Source organism: Dermacentor silvarum, chromosome 6, assembly GCF_013339745.2.
Source record: "Dermacentor silvarum isolate Dsil-2018 chromosome 6, BIME_Dsil_1.4, whole genome shotgun sequence".
NCBI lineage: Eukaryota > Metazoa > Arthropoda > Arachnida > Ixodida > Ixodidae > Dermacentor > Dermacentor silvarum.
This window is the reverse complement of record NC_051159.1, coordinates 115,708,485-115,735,252: the sequence shown is the minus strand read 5'-3', so window position 1 is coordinate 115,735,252 and position 26,768 is coordinate 115,708,485. Positions and strand designations below refer to the sequence as shown.

Genomic DNA, 26,768 nt, shown 5'->3' with positions numbered 1-26,768 from the left:
CATCGCCGTAAAAAAAAAAAAAGTTCGCGAACCGAGCAGTGCAGGCACGTTAAGCAATTCTAGAAGTCAATACTAGTTCGGAACTATCTAAAACGGCGTCTCCTGTTTATTTAGGACATTCATTTAAGGCCAGTAGGCAGGCCGGTTTAGGCAGGGCGTGCAGCGTCGAAAGGGTATGTTTAAGGGTGTCATATAGCGCTTTCAAAACAACACCCTAGGTAGTTTCGAAACATCTTCCACCATTGGTACAGGGGACGCACATTGGAATAAACGAATTCGCGTTTAGGCCATCGACGGCACAGAGTTTCATATAATAATCACTAGGGGGAACTGTGTCACTGCTGTCAACGGTAGCTGCAAGCGGGGTGCTTAAGCCAGCATGGGAATTATGGGTAGTATGCATGGATTTGCATAAAAGTCGTCCTTCTGGCTTCAAACGGCTTCGTGACTTTGTAAACTCGTCATTTTCAACGAAGTACTGCGTACCAAACAGTTAAATAAACGTTATTAAAATCGTCTGGCAGCGAGATTCGAGCACAGGACCTCTAAGCGCAGAAGCTCGACGTTGAAACCATTACGCCACGGACGCATGTATCGAAAAGGGGGCGCAGAACGCCCTCATAAATTGCTCGCAGGGCAAGCCAGCGAGTTTCGATTTGGCCACCCCGACAGGCAGAACCGCTGCAATTAGTAGCGATTGTGCGTGTTCGCATGAAGGCCAACCTCCATGGAGCGAAAAAGCGACGAACTTTCAGCGTCCGCCGCTCGGCGACGGCCGCCCGCCGCCCGACGGCCAAAAACTGCCTGTTCGCCGCCGATCCACTCCTTCCAGATATTCGCCGCCCAGAGAACCGCCACCGCCGGAAGTCGTTGCGCGCGGCGGAGAGCGTGGACCAATCGGACCATAGCACCGAGGGACTTCCGCCGGTCGCCCGTCGACGGGAGTTTTGGTTGTTCATGCTTGGCTACTGTTCGGCTACTTCCTACCTTCGTTTCAAACGCTTGTTTCCAGCGCTGTTTCTCCTCCGTGTTGGTTGTTCTGCCTCAATGTTCTATAGTGAATAATATGTGGTCAGTGCTTGTTTTGTGTACTCCATGTAGTTAGACGCTTCGCTTCCCGATGAAGCTCTGCCCATGCAACCCGCAACATGATGCCTTGCGTACCGCCGTGTTTTGGAAAGCCCTTTGATTGAAGTTTGCAGGGTGTAGTTCACTGACACATCCGAGAAAAACGCGAGCTGAAGCACCGCGTAGGTGCGGCATATGGGCGGCTCGCTACTTTAAGAGACAAGAGCCTTCTCGCAACCCATGTACGTAAAACATGGCGGCGGTCCCCGCTGCCCGCTTCGAATTGAATTTGGTGTGCCTTTTGTAGAATTCGTTTCGTTCGTAGCAAGTAACTGCGTAAACGGTTTTCGCTTAGTCTCAGGCCGCTTCGACGGCAGTGTATTATGGATAACCTTGTGGAGTTTTCGAGATCGCTTCTCGTTTCAAACGACACGAAGCCTAACGAAGGAAACGATTGGATGGATGGATGGATGGATGGATGCTATGAGCGTCCCCTTTGAAACGGGGTGGTGGGTTGTGCCACCAAGCTCTTGTTATTATTTTGCCTCATGCCCTACCTTTCTATTTTGAGAAACACACAAATACAAAGAATTCCAGGCATGAACCTTTTTGAACCATTACTGGGAACTCTGTTTCTGTACGTCTCCGTTGTTTCTGGTGTCCCTACTTTTCTGCCACCAAACCTCCAACCGCCTCTTACTAATCTCTACAGCTGACATGTTTACTTTGGCCCTGCTATCCCTGAACAAAAGGACTTCAAGGAGGAGCCTAGACTTGCAGCTGGGTAGATTTCTTCACATTCCAATAAAACATGTTCCACCGCTTCTCTAGCTTTACCGCAGCAATTCCGACAAACTTCGAGATATGTCAGCACCACCTATCGGTGAAATCGAGAGATCGGCGTGACGATGGCATATGGCCTCTGAGATCGGAAGATCTCGCAGGCCACCTAAAACTAATAAACGTGCGCTGCTTAGCGTACGCTATTAGTTGCGTACGCTATACTAAAACTATACTCGATGGCAGCGTAGGCTCGAAGGCGGACGCTGACGGGAGAAAAACTCAGCTGCGCGCGAGCGGAGAGAGCCGTAAACAAACACAGGGTGACAGACGACGGATAAGTATCGGCGAAATACCGACGTACCGCAATTTCACAAAAAAAAAAAAAAAAAAAAAAAAACGAAGAAAGTTACAGTCTAAATAGGTGCCGGCTAACAGCGAACACTTATTGTACGCACTTTGTCAGGTGAGGTGCCTTACTTTCCGTGTAAAAACATTGATTTAGGCACTGTTTTGCCTTCTGCTTTCATTCGCCAACGGCGCTTTCGTAGACTATCCCGTCTGGCCACAATGACTCCTCGCGGGCTGCGTCGACCGCGTGATCGGCGGCGTTCGCCGGCTTAAAGCGTAATAAACAAAGGCGCACTGAACGTTACATTATGGTGTTTTACGCGCCAAAACCACGATCTGATTATGAGGCACGCCGTAGTGGGGGACTCCGGAAAATTTCCACTACCGGGGTAGAGTGTACCGGGGGTTCTTTAACGTGCACCTAAACCTAAGTACACGGGTGTTTTTCGCATTTCGTCCCCATCGAAATGCGGCTGCCGTGGCCGGGATTTGATCCCGCGACATCGTGCTTAGCAGCTCAACACCGACAAGAACGTCTGAATCCACAAGCTCGAAGATCAGAAAAATCCACGTACTACCAATCATTCCCATGGTAGAATTATGGGTAGCAATTATTGACGGGTAGTAATTTTTTATAGCAATTATTTTAGGAAACTCTACGACTGACGGTGCTTTATAGACAGAAAGAAAGAAAGAAAGAAAGAAAGAAAGAAAGAAAGAAAGAAAGAAAGAAAGAAAGAAAGAAAGAAAGAAAGAAAGGAGCGACAAGTTTTGGCGTTCGGCCTAGTCGGTATGGTAACGTAGCATAGTAACATGGCAAAGTAGCACAGTACTTAACAAATGTGAAGCGCTCGAAAAGGCGGAGACGAAGAATGAGGACACAAAAGCAGCGCTTTTGAATCTCGCGTTGTTTCCTCACGCGGTCCTCCCCCCTGCTTCGGTTCGCGTCTTTTCGAGCGCTGCTTAAACTTGTTGAAAAGAGAAGAGAAGCGCTTGAGCGTTTAGCCATGGTTGAACATTTAAACGGCTCACGAAAGAAAAAGAAGAAGTGCTGCTAACCGCGACAGAAAACCAGCCGGGCGTGTAGCGAAGCGTCTTCGAGAGTCTGCTCTCCCACTGGAATCGAGGCTATTTCGTTTTGGAAGTGCTGCAGCGTATACGAGTGCAATTTCACGCCTCGTTCTCACTGCTTGACAGAAAGTGCTCTCCGCAGAGCGCGCTGAAAGAAATACGGCAGTCTCGCGCGGCCTTGCAGAATCACGTGCGGATTTCCAGCGAAGCCTGCAGGTTTAACGAGACTAAACGTTAGCCGCGGGACAAAAGAAAGTCGACACATAACAAGCGCTCGTCCACGTGACTGGAATTTCCTTTTCAGCCATATATACTGCTGCAATCACTGACCATACTGGCTTCAATTCCGCCGTCGAAGAAGGCGTACCAATACTCATTTCCCTTAACTTTATTACTTTCTACATTTTAATTAAACAAATGTAAAAATGAACTTTCCAATGATTTATGTCACCCACATCTCGTGTAATGTACCGCACGGGGCTCTTGGTGTATAAATAAATAAATAAATAAATAAATAAATAAATAAATAAATAAATAAATAAATAAATAAATAAATAAATAAATAAATAAATAAATAATGAATGAATGAATGAATGAATGAATGAATGAATGAATGAATGCCCTCTTATGTCCCGTCTAAAGTGTGCGCTTGTTAAACCTCCAAGTACCCCGCAACACGTTCTATGCAGCGAAGCTGTTTCTTTCGAGCAGTTGCATTAAGAATTTTAGTTTCCTGCACACGCCTTAGGATCTTGGATGTACGACTCGCCTGTTTCAAAGCTCGCAAATAATAATGCTTTCGTGCGGAAGCTGAAAAAAAAAATGAAAACGGCAATAGCTGTAATTGATCCAGACACGTTTAACTTCCTACGCACATTGGTCACAACGTCCCCAAATTTTCACTCACTTTGATCTCTGCTGCGGTTGCATGGGCAGCGGGCTAGATTCTGCACCATTTGTAAAAGAAACCTATTATAACGCTCCGGAGGGCTGACATGCGTACGATTTACTATACAAAGGCCGTAATTAACCCTCGCGCTTCGAACTTCGCTGACACGTTGCGCATAACCTGCTTTTCATTTTACCCCAATACATAAACAAGGTGTATTGCTCAATTCACCGAGGACACCGGGGAAGCCTACGAACTTCGTATAAGTCATGAGAATACCGAGATAGAGAGAGAGAGAAAGAAAACACGAGTGATTTAGTGATTATTTGCAAAGCTCCTATATATAGTCAGAAAACTGAAGTTTCGTCATTTATTTACTTAACAATGCACCACTTAACGTAAGGTGTTAAATTATTAATTAACGTGTTAAATAGTCAACGTTTAGTAGCCCGTACTCTTGACCTTTCGTTTGTTCCGTACAATAGTTCGAATGCGCTTAGCACCACTTAGTTGGGGAACAGCATACTTAACAGACTGATAAATGATCTTTTGTTGTAGCGACCCTTACTTGGCTATTAGTGCCGAGACTTGCGAACGTGCACCTAAATCTAAGTACACGGGTGTTTTCGCATTTGGCCCCCATCGAAATGCGGCCGCCGTGGCCGGGATTCGATCCCGCGACCTCGTGCTCAGCAGCCCAACACCATAGCCACTGAGCATGCAACCACGGCGGGTTACTTTCACGGACTGCATGCCGTTGCCGGTACACGGGATCGGCCTTAAAAACCGCATGCACGCGATATTGCACGCGACAGCGACAAGCGACGCGATGGAGATGGCTGTCGCGGTCGCTCGTCGCCTACAAGCCGCATGCATGCGAGCGACGGCTTTGAGCGACGTCTCCCCGGTGTTGCCTTTATGACGGCAGCAAATACTCGCCGAAACTGGCGTGACGCGTGCTTTATTAATTTATAAGTTGATATGTCTTAAAAGAGCAGCATAAATGTTTCTAAAGGTCTTGCACTACGTTATTATCCTTGCACGTATCAAAATCTAGTCGTTTGCTCGTTCCGAGCGACAATCGGTAGTACTTGACTGATGTATATCCAGTTCCGGCTTCATCCGCTAGTCGCTCATAGCACTTCCGGGCGACGCGCGACAAATTCTACATTTCCAGAACCGAGCGATCGAGCGACAAGAACGAGCGATCTGTTCGCGCGACGGCCCGTTTCGTCGCTCGAAGCCATCGCTCGTAGCCGTCGCGCACAAAATCGCTCTCATGCGGTTTGGGCTCGATCGCGCTCGCGTTTACGTTCGCGTACGGCAGCCTCTTCTGCTGCCGTGCGCTGCACCCGCGGCCCACCCATGGTGACGGTCGGCAATGCATTGCGTGACGCGCGTAATGCAACGCAGATATATACAGTTCGTCTGGGCAGCGTGGCGTTGCAGTTCCATTGTTCTTATCGGTACAACTGTGAATGTAAACACAATCGTATTCTACGATTGTGTGCACAGGCGCGCAGATTGTTCTATTATGTGCGCAGATAGTTCCATTGTGTAAGTTGGCTTTCCTGCTTTGCGTTTTCGGCGCTCACGGACGAATCAATGAGGCATAGAAAGCTTCGCTTTAAAATTCGAGAAACTGGCAAGTCACGCACACGCCAGGCGCTTCAGTGAACGACTTTGCGATGAGATAAGCATGCCTGCGATCGTGTCTGAATATTTAAAGCCCTGGGCTCCTGTGCTGGAAGACAGAGTCTTGGTCAGGAATTTCTTTATAGCATTATAGGCTGACTTCACCCACTTTGGAGATAGATATCTATCGAGGTTTGTTTGCTCGAGGTTTGTTGAGCGTATTCGTGAGCGTCACAGTGAGCACGAAAGCGCAAGTTTGTAAAAAGATACGAGGCATACATAAACGTCACTTTGGTAAATGAGAGTGTCCAAGGTCATCCGGGACGATGGCGTGCGTAGCTGTCGAAGCGTCAAAATAATCCCGCTCCAAATATTTAGATAGCGGTGCGAAGTTCTGGCCAAGTTTTTTTCTCAATGTTAACTGTTATTCTATCTTATTTTGTATGCGTAAAATTGTCTTGAAATATGCTTTGTGCCTTACACTGTATCTTATATTTGCACAATCGTCTGCATACAGTCCTGTGATATGAGTCTGCTGTCGTGCACACTTAAATTGATTGTAACAGCATTTTAACTGCGGGTGACCCCAAGCAATTTCGTTGGAGGGAAACAAATCTGCAGAGAGAGAGAGAGAGAGAGAGAGAGTGTGTGTGTGTGTAAAGCCCTTCAGCGACATCATATGCTCTCTGGACAGCCCTTAGTTGATCCGCAACCTTATCATTACAACACAACTGCCCCCTTCTTCAAGAATCCCAAGATAATCATCAACGTAACGACGCTCTCGACGAGGCTTGCAGAAATGCGTTTGTATATACCAGATAAAAAGATGTCACAGAGAAGTGGGGCTAAAAATGAACATATACATATGCCGGTTCGTTGGATTAAATATTGCCCATCGCAGTTGATGGTAGTCGAAGAGAGATATAGTTATAAAAGCATAATATTCAGAATTCATGCCCACAGTGTTCTGGAATTGCGGCTCCTGCTCTTCGAAACTTTTTCGCACCGCGGCAAGGATGCCATCATGCGGAATAGAGCAATAAAGGTGCTCGACGTCTACTTAAAAACCTATTACGGCGGAGCCAAACCCTTCCTGGAGTTCATCGTCCACGTCACAGGAGCTTCTTACAAGGAACGGGTCTACAATAGTTAGCTTTTTCAAATGATCCTGCAGAAATGTTCCTACATGCTTTTGCCAAGGTGACCACTCGAAAACAATCACTCTCAGAGAATGCTCTGGCTTATGCTCTCATGTAAAAAAAAAAAAAATCCAAATAGCATTTTTGCACGTTAGTAGAAAGGTAAGCGCTGCAGTTTCTGCATTGGGTTTGAGGGGCGCCATGGAGAAATACAGCTGTCAAGAGGCTAATGTGGCGACGGCAAGTCAGCTCCAGAGGGCATTGTGCACATTCGACGCGGTTCAAACGAGTTTCTCAAGCAAAGGTTCAAACGAGTTTCTCGAGCCGCATTTCTTCTCTGCCATGCACCTGCACGCTCTGAACCACCACCTCCCCGACACGGCGTGCAAGACATCAGCAGCAGCAGCAGTGGAAACGTCGAATGAAGAGGCAAATAAACCTTCGCTTTAAAACATTCCACGCCCAGCAGCCCTGCTAAGATTCAAATTAGCGTCAAGGACGGCGTTACACGCTTGCGCATACCCAGCTGTTGACGTACGACCGCGCACGTGCCCTTCGCAAATTGGTGGAAGGACCAGAAGCGGTCGTCTACGACGTTCCATACATATGCAATTCGCGAACGTAGCTTATTCATACAGCCCTACGGGAAAAAAAAAAGAACGTGCGCGGCTTCGTTTCTCTGTATAGAGAAACAGCCGCGATGATATATGGATGACAGCCGCTAATTCGCCACGCGCTGTCCATCACACTCGCTGTATATGATTTGTCATTGCGGTTATTGCATCCTTTCCTCCACTGCAAGGCTCACCGAGGCTGCAACTGACCAGCTGAGTGCGTCCGAACGCACGGACATGACGGTACGCATTAGTATTAACAGCTGCGTCATTAGTTGCAGTTTGATTTTAGTTTCCCAGTTCCTAAAGACAGCCATTTTGACGTCATGTAAAGGTCTTGTGCCTCTTTCAACCACCGCGACGCTGCAGAAAAAAAAGTCGGACATGCCGGGCTCCTGTATCAATTCACGCATCTGCCACTCAGATCGACATACATTGTGCCAGGTGGCGCAAATGAAAAGCTTTATGTATGCCATCGTTTTATCACCAGTACGCATTAGTTTACAGAAAGCGTACCGCCCTGTTGTTTATTCTGTTTGTGTTCGTCTTAGCGCTGTCTCATCATGTCGCATACGCGTAATGCGCTCGGTTTTCGACGAGACGATGACAGTCGGCGTAGCTTGAGACAGCCCTTGAGACCACTACACAGGGGCTGACCCACCAGCGCATCAGTGAAATCACGTTACGCCCATCTCCTGATTTTCCTTATCCATGTACACGGCTCGAAGCCGCGGTCTACGTGACACACGCTTTGAGTTGACCGTTGACTGACCAATAATATAATTCACGATTTTTCGCGCGTATGCTAGGCATGGAGGCTTTGTTACGTGATTATCCATGGAGCCGAGAGTAAAGTCATATGGTCCCTTAAAAATATATTTATTCAGCTTTGCACGAAGCGTACCCTGCTTGGCCTGTTGCTTGAACCCACTGGAGGTCAGAGGTCTCTGGGCCGGGTTTCCACCAAGGTTAACTTATGGTGGTGGTATGCACAAAGAAAAATGAATAACAATAAAAATAAAATAAGGAGGAGCGAGACAATGCTTTTGTGTTAGGTCTTCTAGAAGATGGGTGAGCACCGGAGTGCGATAACGAGTGCTAGGCCTACAGCTATGCACACCGTGACCGGAGAACAACGTGGCCGTCCGAAAGACTTCCGCGGCGGACGCGCCCTCGCGAGCAGCTAGCGTTTCTTTGCCTGAATGCGCGCGGGAGAGGGACACCCGGTAACGACGCCACTCCTCCACCAACAAGCACCCGCACCGGCAGCAGGACAACGGGACCCGGCGGGCCACTTTCACCGGCCGACTTGGTGAAAGCAACGCGCGCCCATCTCCCCCGACGAGAAGCCGCCGCTCGGCAGGGTTATCACCCTCTTGCGCGCGGTGGGAGAACGCGGCGGCTCGCCGCTCTTTCCGAGCCTGCATGTACTACGCGGTACTACGGATAGCCGCGTGGCCCACATTTTTTTCGGCCAGCTGGGCCGGGCCTTCTCTTCGCATGCATCTCGTTTTTTTTTTCTTTCTTTCTTCGGCGTGTACGGCAGTGGCGAGGAGATAAGGCTCGCAAACTCCTCCCCCTCCCTAACCCCCCGCCACCCCCTCCTCTTCTAGGAGGCGGCGAAGCCTTCCTCGAAGACGACGCCAGCTACACGCGAGTCGTACCAGAACGCACGCACGCCTCCTGTGTCTACGGGCCTCTTTCTTTTCTGCCGTCGACGTTCGTTCCCTGCGGGCCATCGCCGACGACGTCGAAAGTGACCACGCCGCCGGCCGAGTCGACTTCAGCACCGCTCCAGGCACATCGCTTCGACTTCCACCGGCTCCGCCGCCCCTCTCGCCAGGCAGCTCCGGGGCATCATCGTTCGGTACTAGTCCGCAGAACGGGTTCGATCGCCCCCAGACACAACACGCCGCGGTGTTCGCGGCGCCCACCTTCTCATCGGAGCCGCGCTGTTCCTGGCGTCGTCGCAGTTCTGGACGGACGGCGCGACATTTCTGTGGCTGCAAATTTCGCGCCCGGTGCGTTTTTTGGACTGGTGACGCAGGTACGCCCGCCCGTGACGTCACACTCGGCCGGCTTCTCTCGGATACTGTGCGAAACCCACCGCTGGCTCAGCCCGCGTCGTCCTGCCAACGGCGCCCGACAACGCGGAGGCAGCACTCGAGGCCACGGGTAAACGTCGTTCCTGGAAGGTCAGTGTAAAAGGTGACGTCAGCGCCGATGCGGCTCTAGGAAAAGCCTTAGCCCAAGTAAACTGCGCGGACACCACCGTTATCTCGCCCACCGAGAAACAGTGATTCAGCACGCTTTTTTTAGACAGCCAGTTCGGTTCGCGACGTCCCTGTTTGTGGAAAGACACCGTCCTCGACGTTACCGTTCTTCGCTGGATAGGCGTGTGTCTTGCCACGAGCCGGCTTTGCCGCGCGAGAGCTTTTACGTGATACGTCGTGCGGTGCTGTGAAAGTGCGGAGTCACCATGGCTTCCGGAAGGAGCCGGCTTCTGTGTCCCAAACTGCGCCACGCCGCCTCGGTGACTTGTAGCGGCGCAGCGGCCCGCGAGCAGCCGCAGCGCAGGTGCGTGTGGTCTTCGCCGCCGCGATCGGCGGTTCCCAGCTCGCTGAGACTCAACCACGCCATCCAGTGCGCCGAGAAGCTGACGGGCCACAACACCAGCCGCGTCTCGGAGAAGCTGATGAACATGGGTGAACTGCACACATTCCTGGGCACCGTGGCCAAGATGATGGGAAGCCAGCACCCCATCGTGGATTCCGTGAAGTGAGTCCGCCGACGCGTGCCTTTGGTTCGTGCATGGCATATTTGGGGTGTTTGTGTAACGTCCCTGGGTTATTGCTTCCGCGTGGTGCGGTGGATCGGAGGCGCTGACGTTCACGGTAAGTAGAGTGATGAGCAGCGTTTGTTTTGGTAGTAGTAGCAGGCGTACTTGTGACTGCTACCGGCTTCTTAGAACTTTGGTTTTGGACAGGACGCGCTGCTAAAGACGGATCTGGTAAAGCCACCGACGCCGAATTGATGTGACCGTCACGCTTCTAACAATCTACTTCGGCGGTATTGCATGTTGTTGGGTTTCTTTCTGGGAATTTACTGGGTAGTACATACGCTTGTTTTCTAATATTATCTGTACACTGGTGAGTGCCGGAAGGCTGTTAATTCAGCTAATCCACTCACAAGCTCGCTAACCACAGGAAAAGCGTGTCCGAAACATACTAGAATACCAAATTACGGTAATTAACGTTACAAGTATCCCACGGCTTATGAGAGACACGTGTATGGTGGGTAGCTCCGGTTTGATTACGACTACCTGGGGTTCTTTCTTTAATGTGCTCGTAACTACACCAGCGTTTTTGCATTCGGCTACCGTAGCCGCACAGGCTACTTTCCAGCCATGTTGCACGCCAGCTATCCGGTGCCCGGATAAGAAAGACTTAAATCTGAATGATTACAAAACGAAGAAAACAAACGGCTTCGACGACTGAAGTATACATAGCCACGCACGTTTAACATTTTAAGGCGCGAGGACCGACTCAGAAACCGTGTTTTCGCGCGTCCCTGATATCGGCGGTGGCTGGAGCTGTCACGCGGCGCGCCTCCGCCCCGTCAGGCAGGCAGCACGAGGGAAGCGGCGAGCTGCCGATTCGCGTTTCCCGCCGCCGTGTATCGAGCGCATGTGGGTCAGCCGGCGGCACCGCGGGGCAGGACGTCAAGGAAGGAGAGCACGACGCCGCCCCGGCAGACGGCCTTCCGCGTGCCTCGCAACCCTTCTTTTCATTCTTGTTTCTTTTCTTTTGCGCGGTGGGAAATTCTTGCAAAAAAAAAATGAAATAAAAGTATAAAGGGAATTATGTCAATGCATGATGGGAGGCTCTGTACCAGGTGTGGCTCTCAACCCGGACAATAGGGCTAGCTTTAGGGTGCGCGTATTAACGTGGATGCCACGCACCCACTAGTTTTACTGGCATGCGCCTGTAGATTCCTTCGCTCTCTCATTCGACAAAGGTCACCGCCCCTCCCTGGACACCGTGAGCGCGAAAGAAAGATCTCTGGTGACGCCTAAGACGACGGGGGCGCGAGCTTTCTTACTAAAAAAAAAAAAGAAAAAAAAAAGGCTGAATCAGTGCGATAGAATGCGAAACATTCTATACGCATAGTACTCGCGTGTTGGATACGTCTTGCGTTCCATCGCGCAGCAGTTCTCGTGCCGCTGCACTTGTTGTCCTCGTGCGCGCGTTGTCACATTGTATAGTGTGAGGTCCATTTAGAGGGTGAAATGCATTCTGTGAACGAGAGTTCGGGGCTAGAAAACACCAGGTGGCGTTCACTATCTCGGCAAATCCTTACTTTTCGCTCCTTACTTTTCGAAGCGAGATCAGGATGCCTTAGAACGCGCAGTTGTAAAGCGAAGTACACCAAGGACGGCGCCGCATGTGCTTGCTGTGGTAAAGCTAGAGAAACGGTGGAACATGTGTTATTGGAATGTGAAGAAATCTACCCAGCTGCAAGTCTAGGCTCCTCTGACCTCCTTGAAGTCCTTGGGTTCAGGGATAGCAAGGGCAAAGTAAACTGTCAGCTGTAGAGGCGGCTGGAGGTTTGGTGGCAGAAAAGTAGGGACACCAGAAACAACCGAGACGTACAGAAACACAATTCCCAGTAATGGTTCAAAAAGGTTGATGCCTGGAATTCTTTGTATTTGTGTGTTTCTCAAAAATAAAGGTAGGACATTAGGCAAAATAATAACAAGAGCTTGGTGGCACAACCCACCACCCCGTTTCAAAGGGGACGCTCATAGCATCCATCCATCCAATCGTTTGTGGCTGTATGCTAAAACAGCGGATGGGCACGGCTAGCCTCTGCGAATCGGCTCTTTCGTGCTTCTAAGGCGACAGTTTCCCGAAAGGGAGTGATATTCGCCCGGCAGCCGGCCGAACGGCGCGAGCGGAAGCTGGCCGGCAGTGCCTCCTAATTGGCTTGCTGCGGTCACGTGATTAGTGCCGGCATGCTGCACGAGAATGCGCTTTGCCGGCAGTTTTCTTTCGCAAGCTGCCATCGAGCGAAGAGTGCCAGCATAATTATTTGCCGGCTGTTTACAGCATATCCTCCGTCAAGTGAAGAGTGCCGGCATTTTGCACTAGGAGCTATTATTTGCCGGCAGCTTGGTTTAGAGTGCCGGCCTTTTGCGCTAGGATAATTATTTGCCGGCAGCTTGGTTTAACTATAGGTCGTATTCTGGGTCTACTTTAAACGCGCCGTGACGGCACAATTAAGGAACCTGGTCATGCTCTCACTGGCAGTTGTCCTTCGCGAGCTGCCGTCGAGCGAAGGGTGCCGGCATTTTGTGCCAGGATAATTATTTGCCGGCTGCTTGGTTTAGCCACGGCATATCCTCCGTCAAGTGAAGAGTGCCGGCGTTTTGTGCCAGGATAATGATTTGCCGGCAGCTTGGTTTAGCTAGGGCATATTCTAGCTCAACTGAAAACATGCTGTGATATGGCACAAATGACCTAGTTGTGGATTTACAGGCATACAGTGTCTTTTCGCTATGTGTGTAGTGCCGGCATTTCGTACTTGTTCAGGGGACTCCAAACCTACTAGATAGATTGCTGTGATACACCCAAACCACAAAACAGCACTATTCCAGGTGTTATGTCCCTTCTCAGCTTTGCAATGCTGTTAGAAAGCTATGGTAGGTTACTCATGCACAGTTCCAATGCATCAAATATGTTACTAGTTCAGTGAATCATTCTATTTAGTCCAATTTGTCATACAGCAACAGGAGCAGCGATAAAAGCTACCATGAATCAGCCCACAGTTGTAAATTTGGCATGAATACAGATGTGTTTGGTAAATTCAAATGCTAACTAGCCATGACGGTGTTGAGACACCCCTGCTAGCTTCGGCAAGGGTCTCTATCGACGGTTGACGCCTCACATAGGCTTGCTTTATGGATGCTCTTCCGAAAAGTGAATGGTGTGCAGCCGAACAATCGTCCTGAGGATGGGAACTGCCACATTCGCCACCATTTGCAGACGATCGAGCCCGCGGTGGTCGCGCCTGCACGAAATCGTCGTCTTCAGACGATGCCATCTTCACGGTGTTTGAGGTTGGTGTAACCAGGCGTAGTTAACGTGGTTTTCCGTCGTTCTCAAATGCGTCCGCGGTTCGAATGGACCCGCAGGAAAACACGTTTCCCCGTGCAGCGTGCCGGCACTAATCACGTGACCGCAGCAAGCCAGTGAGGAGACACTGCCGGCCAGCTTCCGCTCGCGCCGTTCGGCCGGCTGCCGGGCGAATATCCACTCCCTTTCCGAAATCTGATTGCTGGGAGTGCACGAACATTCAGGAACACTGATAAATGAAGCGTTCTATAAATCAAGACTGACAAGCGCGTGACCAGTTCTATTTTCGCGAAAACAACTCGATTATGTCGACAAGCGGCGTCGTGGTCTGCGTAGTTGATAGTGGCGTTTAGTCAAATGGGCCCAGTTCTTGGTCCTCCTCTCTAAGCATGCGCCAAGGTATGTCCTTCTCTGCTACCCCGTGACTTGCTGTCGTTCATTTCAAAAGATTAATACAGTTGAAGACGAGCGTTCTAACTTTCCTCCCGTATTTTTTTTTTTTTCGTATCTCCGCTCTTTTCCATTCTTCCTTACGCGCTGGAACATGTCCATGTAGAAATTTCAACTAACACAACCTTCTGCCTTGAATATCCGAATACCGAATCGTATTTCGTCTAACTCGATTCGGTGTCTTCGAATAGAATAGTCGCTATTCGTAAATAGTCCATATTCGTAAACTTCCAGCACAATCTTTTGAAAATTTTAAATAGTCAGCTGAGCGGCATCAAACGAAATCGGAGCAATAGTGTAATGAATTTGACCTCTGCGGTCATAGTAGACAAAAAAGAACGAGAAGTTGCATATTGGAACGCGCTCTACTCCGCTCCGTTTCCCGCTTAAACCGCAATTATTCGCACTCACCGAAATCCTAAGTATGCGCAAAAACTGCTTATTTGTTACTGACACTCCATTCGGACTTTTAAGGAATGAAGCTTCATATGTCTAATGTAATGGCCAGAGAGAGAGAGAGAGAAAAACATTTATTTAGACCATTCAGATCGTTGATCTTGAGGACGAGTGGGTGGTGTCCTCATTCCAGGACTCCACTGGCCATGGCTGCTCGACGTACTTGCTGGACGAGAGCTTGTTGTCCCGCCAGGGTATCGCCGGTCAGCTGTACCTCCCACCGCTCAAATGACGTGTTAGGCGTCTTTAAATGTTCAGGTTTGCCCCCGCACCCCCACGAGATGTGAAAGAGTGTAGGGCGTGTGTCGCCGCACCAGGGGCAGATGCCGCGATATGTTTGTGGGTATATTTTGCTGTATCTGTGTAGGTTTGGGAATGTGTTTGTTTGGATAAGTCTGAGGGCTATTGCCTCTTCAGTGCTGAGATTTTTGTGAGGGGGAGGATAAATCCTGCGGTTGAGTCGCTGGATTTCGAGTCGGTCGCAGTAATTTGATGGCAGGGGCACAAAGGTAAAGGGAGGGGATTGATAAGACGATTGGTTTTGCCCCGCTCGGTTAATTAGCGCTCGAGCTAAGGCGTTCGCCCTTTCGTTCCCCTCCAGTCCCGCGTGACCCGGCGTCCAAGTGATTTGATGGGTTTCTTGTAGCCTCGGGCCTAGAATTTGAGCCGCCAGCACCGGTGTTCGTCCGTTGGTAAAGTTTCGGCAGGCCTGTTGCGAGTCGGTAACGACATGAACTTCCCTGCCCACCCTGTCATGTTGTTTTATTACTAGCGCTGCGGCTATGGTCTCAGCCGCAGCTGGGGTCTCTGCCCTGACGGAGGCCGCGAGGGTTAAGGAGTTGTCTCTCCCGTGCACGGCGGCTACCGCGAAGAGGCCCCCTGCGGGGTACGCCGCCACGTCCACGTACTGTACGTACGGGTCACTCTTGAATTGTCGGCGCTGTCTGTTGACCCGCGCCTTGCGTCGTCCTTCGTGGAGTTCATGACTCATGTGCTTTGGTATGGGGTTCGCCGTGATCTTGCTTCTGACCTCGGGCGGGAGTGATCGTTGCCCATCGAGGGCACGAAGCTCCGTGGCCGTGCCGGTCCGGTGGAGGATGGCTCTGCCCGCCGCCGTGTTCTGTAGTCTGGCTTTTTGCGAAGCCATAACCGCGTCCGACAGCTCAGCGAAGGTGTTGTGGATGCCGAGAGCCGCTAACCTCTCGTTTGAGGTGGTAACAGGGAGACCCAGGGCCGTTTTGTACGCGCCTCTGATGATGGCATCGACTTGTTCTTGGTCGCGTTTGTTTAGCGAGTCGTAGTGATACGGCATGCTAAACGTTACTCTGCTGATCACCAGAGCCTGGACGAGGCGGAGCGTGTCCTCTTCTCGCATGCCCTTGCGGCTTCTTGTTATTCGTTTGATAATCCGCGAGATCTGGTTGGTGGTGGACCTTAGGCCAAGTTTGCTAACATTGTGAGTATAGGATGTGAACTTAGTTTTATATTAATGCTGAAAACGGCTTTTCGTTATTCGAAAGCTATTCGAACAGTGAGACAAACGACGCAGACACTCTCCAGAAGACACTGCGCGTTGCAAACGTGCTTGCCATGGCGCCGAATGCGCACATTTCATTTGCGACTTTCAACTGTGTCTGCAACATATCCCTGCAATAATGCTCTTTGGACAAAACTTATGGGATGGAAATTAATTACTCGCGAAACTGCTACACGTGCTGGGTAGCTTATGAGTTCGCAGGAGAACGAATGCCTGCTGCTGCTCCATTCTATCAAACAATGAAGCTATGTTATACATAGTTTGCAGGCGCGTCACTACCGGTACGTTCCGCCATTGCTATAGGCAACTGTCTGCTCGCGCTGCTATAGTGAGCTTTCCCGCGCAGCTGAGTTGTTGCAGATCCGAGGCTCCTGCTCGAGTTGCGATCGTGCCATTCTGTACGAGTTTAAAACAACCGCACAAGAAGGAACACTGCCAAGGAGCCAAACTGCGCAGAACCAAGTCATCACCTTTTATCAAAAACGATATGTAACAAGGCAGCGAAAACGCACGATGCTGTCGGGGAAAAAAGTCGGTGTCTGTTGCTATACCGAATAAATCGAAATCGTTTCAAGAAGACTTGACTCCGTTCCAAATTTAAACATATTCGTGGTAGGGGGCAACTCGAAGGATTAGACAGGGAAAGAAATAAAAGCGAGACGACGAACACGGCCCGAGCGCCGCGTTTGCCGACTCGTTTTCTTCGCCCCTGGACCTTTACGCTGCCCCTGACCGTGAATCGGAACCAATATAATATAACCAAAATAATTGCGTACCTACAGCGATTTGTAGACCTTACTTTCTTGCGGAGTGAAGATTGCTGGCAACCACCAGAAAATTACATCCACGTGCGTCGTAGCTCACAGAGGGGTAAAGTCTGTCAGTGCCACCAGTCGCTGAGTCTGTACGTGCAACAAAGTTTTACACTCTTATTGTCCTACCGTGTCGCAGTTTACAACGAAAAACGGTGCAGTATATATAGTTGCCGGGCTAACACGCCTACCACTACATATAGATGTACTGTGAACAGTTAGGGCCTGCCACAGAACTAAAACGAGAACAAAAACGAAACCGCCTTTATGCTTGTGTCAATGAAATGAAACATAAAAGAATGTGTAGTCAAGCTGTCGGGCATTATAAAAAGGAAACCTAGTTTATCGATTGTTATTCAGCAGAAAAAAACAACAACAAAAGTTGGGACATTTGGCCGTCCCGACTGGGTCATGTCGGGACTCGGGCCATTTACTCAAAAGTCGGGACCGTCCCGCTAAATTCGGGATGCTTGGCGACCCTAATTTGCAATGTAATTCAATCTAGGCCGTCTATCGTCAAGGGCGACATAAAACATCCGTCTGGGACGTTTCGAATACCGCGAGACAACATGAAAATCAGCATCAACATGGCAGTTGAACATACGATGTTAGGCCTCCACTTTCTGTGCTTAGTCAAAGAAAGGTGCTTTTAACCATAACGCAAACGGACAGTTACGTTGTCCAAGTAGTCGTGGGTGTTGCTTTCAGATCAAACGGTGGTGTTTGAACAGAAGCGGTTTTCTCACGTTAGTGACATAGCGGTCTGAGAGCGATTATATCCCTAAGCTACCTTCTGGTCTTGGGAAGACAAACAAGGAAACTTCCAGGAGCCGGAATCTTGCCATGGCAATCAAAAATCAAAGCAGTGCCGAACAGTAGATGCGCCCACGTTGCATAGATGGTGGTGCAGCGTGTTCAGTCACCGCGTATAAGTGCTGACTGTTCTCAAGATGTCACTCTACTGTTTAGAGGAAACTTCAATGTGAACACATGTCCCGGACGTGCATCGATCGTAAACAACCTTTCAACGCTTCTGTTTCGACCGAAGGACGACACAATAACATTAGCCGGTAACAAAACAGAGGAATTCAGTGGCGATTTAGCGGTAAGTTCGAGAGAAATGCGTTGCCATTACGGCGTACATGTTTCAGGTGCCGGATCCATGAGTCGCCACATTGCTGTTCAGGAGCGCAATCGGCACAAGTCCTGCCTCTTCAAAGAGCCAAGTGCGTCTAACGCTGGTACGGAGCAGACCACCATTAGTTGCATCAGAAATAAATAAGTAAGAATAAAAGCGAGACGGTCTTTAAACTATATATATATATATATATCTGCCCAGTTTGTCAAAGACCAAGCATGCAAGCAAAGAAACACCAGCTTTAGACACTGAGTTTCAGAAACAATCGGGCAGTTTCGCCTGAAAATCGCAGCATTGACAGCGATAGCAAGGCCTTGAACTCCTCGGACTGCGTTCCAACTACACACGGGTGGCCGGATCATGCCAGGATATACGCTAGTGCGGCATGTACGGTAAATGTGACGCAGTACGCGAGGGAACTCCTTCTATGCCGGAGGAACAGCACCCTGGCCAATACCAGGCGTCTCACAATGCTGGCGTAAAACCCCTATATATAAAAAGTAGCGACACTCTCCTCCTCCGCCTACCCTCCTCCTGGTTTCTCCTCTCTTTCGCGCTCCTTTTTCGACCGTTGCGCCGCCTACACCGCTTGAAACACGTGCCTTGTTTATCTTTCGCCGCTGATCAGATTCGACGATCGCCGACTGTGTTCGCCGCTATCGTCGTGCTCCTCGCCAGTTGGTAGACGCTTCTCGGGCGAAAATGGCGATGGAGCGTGATCATAAACAAACGCAGCCAGCGCCCGGCGGCGCGACGGTCCACGTGATGCCATTAGGCCAATACCGACGCGGCGTCGGCCTCGGACAGGGTGTGCGAGGAGGCGGCGGCATTCTTCAAAGCGTGACGCTACCTTTTATATATAGGGGTTTTACGCTGGCGTGGTGAGGAGCGCCGCCGCAGTGGCATCGCACCTCGTTGATGCAGACAGGAAACCGCCGGCGTTAGACAGCGCCCAGTGAAATATGAGATAACGCTAGCCTGACGTTTGCTGCCCGTTCCGCTCAGACTGGTGCATAAACACGGCAGATCAGCAGGAACGCTAGTGTGCTTAGAGTGAGCGTGCAACACTACGCTCACACCATCACCTAATCATCCGCGCGTGCGCCGTCGATAGGGAACGCCTGACAATGGCGGTAACGCGCCTCGAGTTTCGCTATCGCCATATAAACACGGTATATCCCGTACCAGGAAGTCGACGTATGCGCAGAGTGCATTTTGACAGTAAACACCGAACGCTCGGCCGAAGGCAGAAAAACGAATTGTCGTTTTCTTCGCGGAACTTCCTTTCCTTCCTTCCTTTCAGCAAGCGTTCATTTATTTATACCAACAGTTTGCCCCCTCGGCGAGATGTTCTTCATCAAACCTTGAACTAAAACGATTTTTTTTTTCATTTGAATAATCAGCGCGCACACTTCATTCCACGCCAGTTTTCCGCACTTGATGGCTCCCTTACGTGCGCTCCTGTCGGAGTGTTTAAGTAACACCGCGGTTATGTGGAAAACAGCGTGAGTCACCACCGTAGGCGTCCTCTATTATAATGCGCTCGTCCCGACGTTGCGGGTGGCGAGGGAGACTTAGCCGGTGATGCCCGCATCCATCGGTGGTTTCCTTTCTCTTGGCGGGAACTTAAAAAAAAAAAATTGCCCGCCAATCCACCCTGTGAAGATGGTTGGAAAGCGAAGCTTTTTACGCCACCCTCACGGTGACTACGGCGCACTTGACATTTCACACACAACGTAACTTTAACCACGGCCTTTATTATTATTTACTTCACAACAATGTTCAGTACTGCTTTATGATCGGTGTGATATACACTACTAGACTACCCCATAGTGGGGTAGTCTAGAAAATGAACCGAAGCAGTTACTAGGCTGGAGGGGTTTCGAATGACGTCAACCCTCTTTCAAGCAGCTGCATAAGCTTTGCAACAGCTGCAATCTAATCTTACGGACCGCACCGAGCCTGTTTCCGTTGTTTGCCCGCAGCCCTTATCATCCATCATGTTGGCTCATCACTTTGAAGCTTGTTTTTGTGGTTTTTCTTGCGAAAACGAGTGCTTAGTTGTACGCTGAATGCCTGAATTCAAGTAAGCTATACTGCTATACCTGCAATTGTTAGCGGTTCGTCGGGATTGTTTTTTGCTTACAACGACGGGCACGAAAGAACCCTTGGCTGGTAGAGGTACAAAGCTTCGCTTTAAAAAAAATTCCATCATTGATAGCCCCGCGCACATCGACGCTGCTTAGTATAAATGCACGTGCGCATGGCTTCATTCTCCGTCTGAGGCTGCGCGGCATATATATATATATATATATATATATATATATATATATAAGAAGGAAGCAAATGCACATGAAAAAAAAAACATGCAGAAACTGGAAACACTTATTACAGTCACATATCCGGTTGACTTTCTCTAAACAAAATAAAGACACAATGGGCCCCCATGCTCCGGCACAGAGTATGGTAGCCGAGGATTTAAAACGAGACTTTCAGAAAGTCGTTCAATGTCGATGCGGGCCAAAGGTCCAGCCATTGAGGGTCTGTCTTTCAAGCACCGCGGACACGCACAAAGCACGTGGTCGTAAATCTCCGGCAGGGTGTAGTTCTCGCAGTCCAGAAGTTCAGGCTGTCTGCACGGCTAGCAAGATGACGATAAGGGGTGGAACAAAGGGAAACCAAGTCTCAATCTATGTATAACGCTTGATTGGCTTCTTTGGATGCTGCGTGGTAATCCCGAGTCAACACTCGGGATCAAGCGAATAAAGCCGGTGACACAGGTATTCTGACCCTAAGCTGGTTGTCAGTAGTCGCAGCCGTTGTACTTAGCAGTATAGTCACAAGGTGTCGACCACAGACGTAACCTCATGCAGTAATCACACGCATGGATCGTATTTTAGCTGCTGAATAAACGGTAAGTCGGCCGTACCTATTTGCCCTGTAAAAAATTAGATTTCGGACTGTCAGATGAAGTTGACATACCGTGCACGACCTTTAGACATCGCGTGGCGCGAAACTGGCGCGCCGACGCTGAAAATACGCCGGAAATACGCTCCATATGGTTGCTCGCCGTACTATAGTGGCTTACGGCAAAAGTAGTCCAAATCGACACAAAGCAGAAAGTCGCTGCAACGCCGCAACGAATTGCACGGTACAACTCCTTACCGCGCTCTTTCCAGACCAGCGAGCACGCACCGCGCGCATAAAGGTCGTATATTCAAGAATCTCGATCGCCGAGGAAAAGCAGCCGTACACACACTGTGGCGCCGTCCGTGACAGGCGTGAGAAAAGCGCGTGATACGCCACACGTATACGGCGTATATGTACGTATACTCTCTCTACATCACACACACACTCGCGTGCACCCCAACTGCAAGCCCGAGTGTGTCCCATGTCGCAGGACTGACTTGTCGTTCGCGAGATCCTGTTTCGTGCCGAGCGCGGCTTCTCACCAGACGTATAGCGAGATAGGGGTGCCGCGCGATCTTTGACACCACTGAGCGACCAGCGCAACGCGGCTATGCGCAGCACGACGCGTCGGTACGCGCCGCTATTTCTGGAAAGAAAAGAGACCCGGACAGAGAAGTAAAAAGGATTGCGCCTCGCAGCCGCCACGCGCGCGTAGCCTATTCTGGCGCCTACCCCCGTTGAACGAGTTCGCATGCATGCACGCAGGTTGAGGGGCGAGTTGTTCCTGAGGATGGGGAGGGGGATAACGGGCGCCGATCGCTTCCTTTTCTTCCGAACCGCTCTCGAAGATCGGCGCGCGAGACGCATGGTCGCCGGGTTCGATGACCGGCGGCGGCTTGAGTGAGTCACACGTCCGCCCGAGAGTAAAAGTGGGCCACGGTGGTTGTGAGCCACTGCCGGGGCCCGCTCGCTCGCTGGGAAGCTTTGTGGTGGGCCCTCCGCGTATAGCCTTGATTCGCATCTCTCGCCCCCGAACCACAGCGTGCGGGCGGCGTGGGGAAGTGCGCTAGCCAGCCCTGAGAACACGCCCCCCCCCCCTCCCCCCCCTTCACCCGCCGCTGATCGACGCGGAAATGACCAGCGCACGCGCAAACACTGACGCGAGAGAGAGGGGACGTCGGCGAGACCAGTGAGCGGCTCCTGTACGTCAGACGGGAACTATATTATCTTTCTTTCCTTCCTTCTTTCTTTCTTTTTCTTTCCTTCATTTCCTTTTTATAACAAGCGTGAGTGCACCTATTCGCGTCTTGAGGATATGGAGAGAGCGTAGTATAGCGTGTTGAATTTCTTGCCCGGATTAGCAGAATGGGCCGGCTGTCGGCTGCTCATATTTGATGAGCAGAGCGGAAAAGAAGGAAATAAGGAAGGAAACAGAAAACGAAGATTAAATTATGAAAAAAAAAAAATAGGTGCATATGGGGGATGGGGTAACGGCATTTCTGGTACGCCCGCTCGTCTCCTCCCGCGACCCATAAGCGGCGTTTACGTGAGCGCGACAAGCGGCACATCGCATCCATGCAAACGGGCTTAAGACTCGGTGCGTGTAAACGCTGGCGTATAGCATCGAGGGAGAGAGCGAAAGCGAGACGGCTTCCGGCGTGGCGCGCTCTCCTCTATACTCACTGGGGAAACGCACTCCCCCGGAATCGGGCCCCGGCTTGCTTCCAGCGAAGGGGGATATGTGAACGCTGTCGCATATCCTTATCGCGATGCGCTAAGAAAAGCGATATGGTAATGTCCGCGTTCTAACACGGCTAATGAGTACTTCCCACCGATTGCTCGGGATTATCGAGGAGGTCAAAATTACAGACCGCCCCTGCACACCAATCCAGCTTTACGGAGGTTTAGAAATAGCACACCCAAGTGCCTTAGCGTACGCAGAACCCCAAATCTATAGGCTGCGCATGGAGTCGCGCTGCTGGGCTCGAGGTAACCGGTTCAATCCCGGTGGTCGCTTTTCAATGAGGGCGATTTGCAAAATTACCCGTGTACTTAGATTAAGGTGCACGCTGAAAGAACCCCAGCTGTTGCAAAATTAATCCGGAGGCTCCCATTACGGCGTGTGTCATAACCAGATCGTGCTTTTGCCAAGTAAAACCCCGCAGTTTTTAACCGTCGCGGTGTAGTGACGGTGCGGAAGCAGGTATACATACGCAGGCTTGATGGCAAAAACGAGAACTAAGTTTTAAACAGTTCCTCGGGCGAACTTGTGCCTAGAAAGATAAGCTACACTCAAATCACAACGACAGCGGCGACATGCAGTCGTCGGTCGTCGAATCTTAACTTGCGGGTCAAGTACGCCCCTCTATTTATGCATCCCTCGCCGAACATTCTACAGCACATATCGATTTCGATCAGTAGACGTGACCCCTCCGCTGAAGAATAGGCGACAACGTTGAAGAAGGCGCAGTAACGATAACTGGTTAACAGTGGTAATCTGGTGAAAAACGGTCACCTGCAAAAAAAGTAAATCAATTTTACGTTTGACACTACACGGTGCGCCCTTCATAGGTACGGTTAAGTGCAATAAAATTTCGTTCAATGGAAACTTCTGAAACTATTCGGAGTCCACCGTGCCATATTCTCGTGAACGAGAATTTATTTTTAGCTTGCACGGCGTTTTCATTTTAGAACAACGCAACATGCGGGGAAACATACTATATCGCATCAATGACCAATATACTGCTTTCCCTCCTGAGACACGAATACAGCTATGGGGCATAATCGCTCTTCAAGCTGGTTTTTATTATCTATTGATATGCTACGGACGTGAAAAACATTAAAAAAAACGTAAATACCACGGTTAGATTCCAAAAGCTGCATCACCATGTACGCGAAAGAAGTGATAATCTCCTCATGTTCGCTATGGTAAAAAAAAAAAAAAGCTGCATTTAATTCCCGGAACACTAGATATGAAGATGGAACTACCTGTAGTACATTGCGATGTTCCTGCTGGGTCCTAAATATTCATGCAATCTCGAGGAATTCGAAAAAAAAAATGAAATTCTGGGGTTTTACGTGCCAAAACCACGATCTGATTATGAGGCACGCCGTAGTGGGGGACTCCGGAAATTTAGACCACCTGGGGTTCTTTAACGTGCACCTAAATCTAAGTACACGAGTGTTTTCGCATTTCGCCCCCATCGAAATGCGGCCGCCGTGGCCGGGATTCGATCCCGCGACCTCGTGCTCAGCAGCCCAACACCATAGCCACTGAGCAACCACGGCGGGTGAGGAATTCGAAACACTTTAAGGTTGCTCTCCGCCGTCTGTGACAATTCACAGAGGCCTAGATCAATTTCGTGTTCTCGAAAGCGGATGACAAGAATATGAGTAAAGCACTTCCGTGCAGTCGTACATGCAATGGACTTCAAATCCAGGATGATTATTGTGAGTAATCATTTCCGAGGGTAAAAAAAAAAAAATTGAAGCCAATGTGCTATGAAACGCACAAGAATTATATATATATATAATGAAGGCCGGACCCCGGCCGGAAGCGTCAGTAAAGTCCTGTTGTGTTTTTCCTACGTGCTTCTATTTTTTGAACTATACTTCTGTGCCGGCTCCTGTTATTCTTTACTTCACTGATATATATATATATATATATATATATATATATATATATATATATATAGAGAGAGAGAGAGAGAGAGAGAGAGTTCCACATAGTCACGACTCACGCAAGCACCCGCACGCTTACACAGAGATATAAATATAGAGATAAAGATAAGCGTCAGCGGGCGCAGCCTGTATGGCGAATGCGCGTATGCAGATGAAAGTGCAGCACGTGACCGCCCCTCTCCCTTCCCCGCGATGCACACTGCATATTTTGAGAGCCAAAAGGCCGGCTGAGAATGCGGTGGCGAAGAAAGCAGAGACCGGCGGCGGAGGCTCGTTCTGATTCCGTTCCCTCTCCGCCTTTCGGCGGCACGGAGAGGGCGCACCCGCGCGCACGTCTCGGGTCAAGTGCACGTATCGATGACCCTCGAGCCGGGGGATCAGCGCCGCGAGGGCGTTGCGCTGTTGATCCCGACCGGCGCCGGGCTGCTGCTATGTAGAACGTGCACGCGCGGCGTGGTGCGCACAGCTTGCGTGCACGGCAAAGAAATGCAAACGCCGGGCCGTGGTGGACAGGGTCAGAGGCTACATATATGACGCTCTGCTGCCGAGCGCGAGGTCGCTGGTTCGATTCACGATCGCGGGGGGGGGTCTCGTTGCGAGGGGCGCGGGATGCAATAACGCTCGCGCGCTTGCATTTAGGCGCACGTTTTAGAGGTGCCCCACTTGGACAAAATTATTTCTTGTAGTAAGCGCCATGAATAGAGTGTCTGAGTCGCTGCATTCAGGGAAGGGTATCTTAAGCGAATGCCCTGTCAGCTCTATTTGCACGACAGGTCGTTGAAGGTATCTTGCGCTTGTCGTAACTGGATACGGCATAAGTGTGCGTAATTGAATCGTGAGCTTGTGGGCGTGACATCCAGTATGGGCTCCAGAAGACAAGGCTCTCACTGCGGGCAGTTCTCACTGTGAGCAAAAATGCGCCGGCGACAGGAAAGATATAAAAAGTAAGCGAGAAGACTGAAGGAAACGAAAGGGTTAGATTTTATGTGTACTCAGCCTTTTATTCACTCCACTCTTAGGGGTCTAAAACATAAAAAAAGGAAGCAACTGGGAGGCAAAAGATGCGATATCATTACCATATGGCGTCAAAATCGCGAAACCGCATGACTGCGATATATATAGAATTTATTCGCCTGCTTGTGCAATTGACAGTCGGCTAGCGTATTCGATAATCTTGAAGGTGATAAATTTGTGAGTGAGTGAGACAACTTTAATAAATATCCTACAAATTGATGGCATGGGTCTAGGCCGCGCCGGGGGCAGCAGAGAGACCCTGTCTCTCGGTAGCTTCCCGGGCTTGCTGGATGGCCCAAAGTTGGTCCTGAAGATCAGAGCTAGTCAGTGCGGTTCTCCACCGCGCCCTTAGTTCATCCGGGGGGACTGCAATTCTCCTCTGAACTATTTCAAAATCTCAGAGAATGTGCTCTAGGGTGGCTACTCTATCATTACACAACTTACATTTGGCCTCAGAGTATAAATCCGGAAACATGCGGTTAAGATGTACCGGGTTCGTGTAAGTTCTGGTTTGAAGTCGCCTGCAGTCAACCGCCTGAGACCTGTTTAATTTTGGGTTAGGAGGTGGATATATACACCTCGACTTTCTGTAGAATTGGGTAATGTCACTGAATGAGAAAAGTCTAGCCCTATCCATCCGTTCCATCTCCTCCTCGGCCAGAGCCCCCACTAGTCGGGCTTGGTTAGTGAGTCCTCGCGCAACACGATGGGCAGACTCGTTAAGGTTTGGGTTGGCGGTGGATTCGCAGTCCGTATGGCTGGGAACCAGATGATTTCCTTGTCGTAACATTCCTCAGATGATATAAGTTTGGTTTCACTGTTTCGAATTTTTGCAGCTTCAACTGATATCCGTCCTCTGGCATAATTTCGTATAGCCGATTGAGAGTCGCAAATAATGTATCTAAAATGGGAGAAGCGATAGCCAGAGCGATGGCAACCTCCTCCGCAACCTCAGAGACGCTGGTTTTGATTGAACGCGTGCGTACACTTTCTTGATTTGTATTAATTGCTACTGCTGTAAATGTTTGGTGATTTGAATATTCCACGGCGTCCCCGAACAGCGCTTCCTCATCATTGCCATAGGCTGTG

General features: G+C 50.0%; 1 protein-coding gene across 1 annotated transcript in view; it reads left to right on the top strand.

The window, feature by feature from the left end:
* Positions 1-10,026: 10,026 nt before the first annotated feature.
* LOC119456844 (uncharacterized) overlaps positions 10,027-26,768 on the top strand; it is a 35,212-nt gene continuing 18,470 nt past the window's right edge. The window contains exon 1 of the mRNA XM_049669100.1: positions 10,027-10,320. Within this exon, the coding sequence (XP_049525057.1) occupies positions 10,027-10,320 (294 nt within the window). The remainder of the gene's footprint in view (positions 10,321-26,768) is intronic.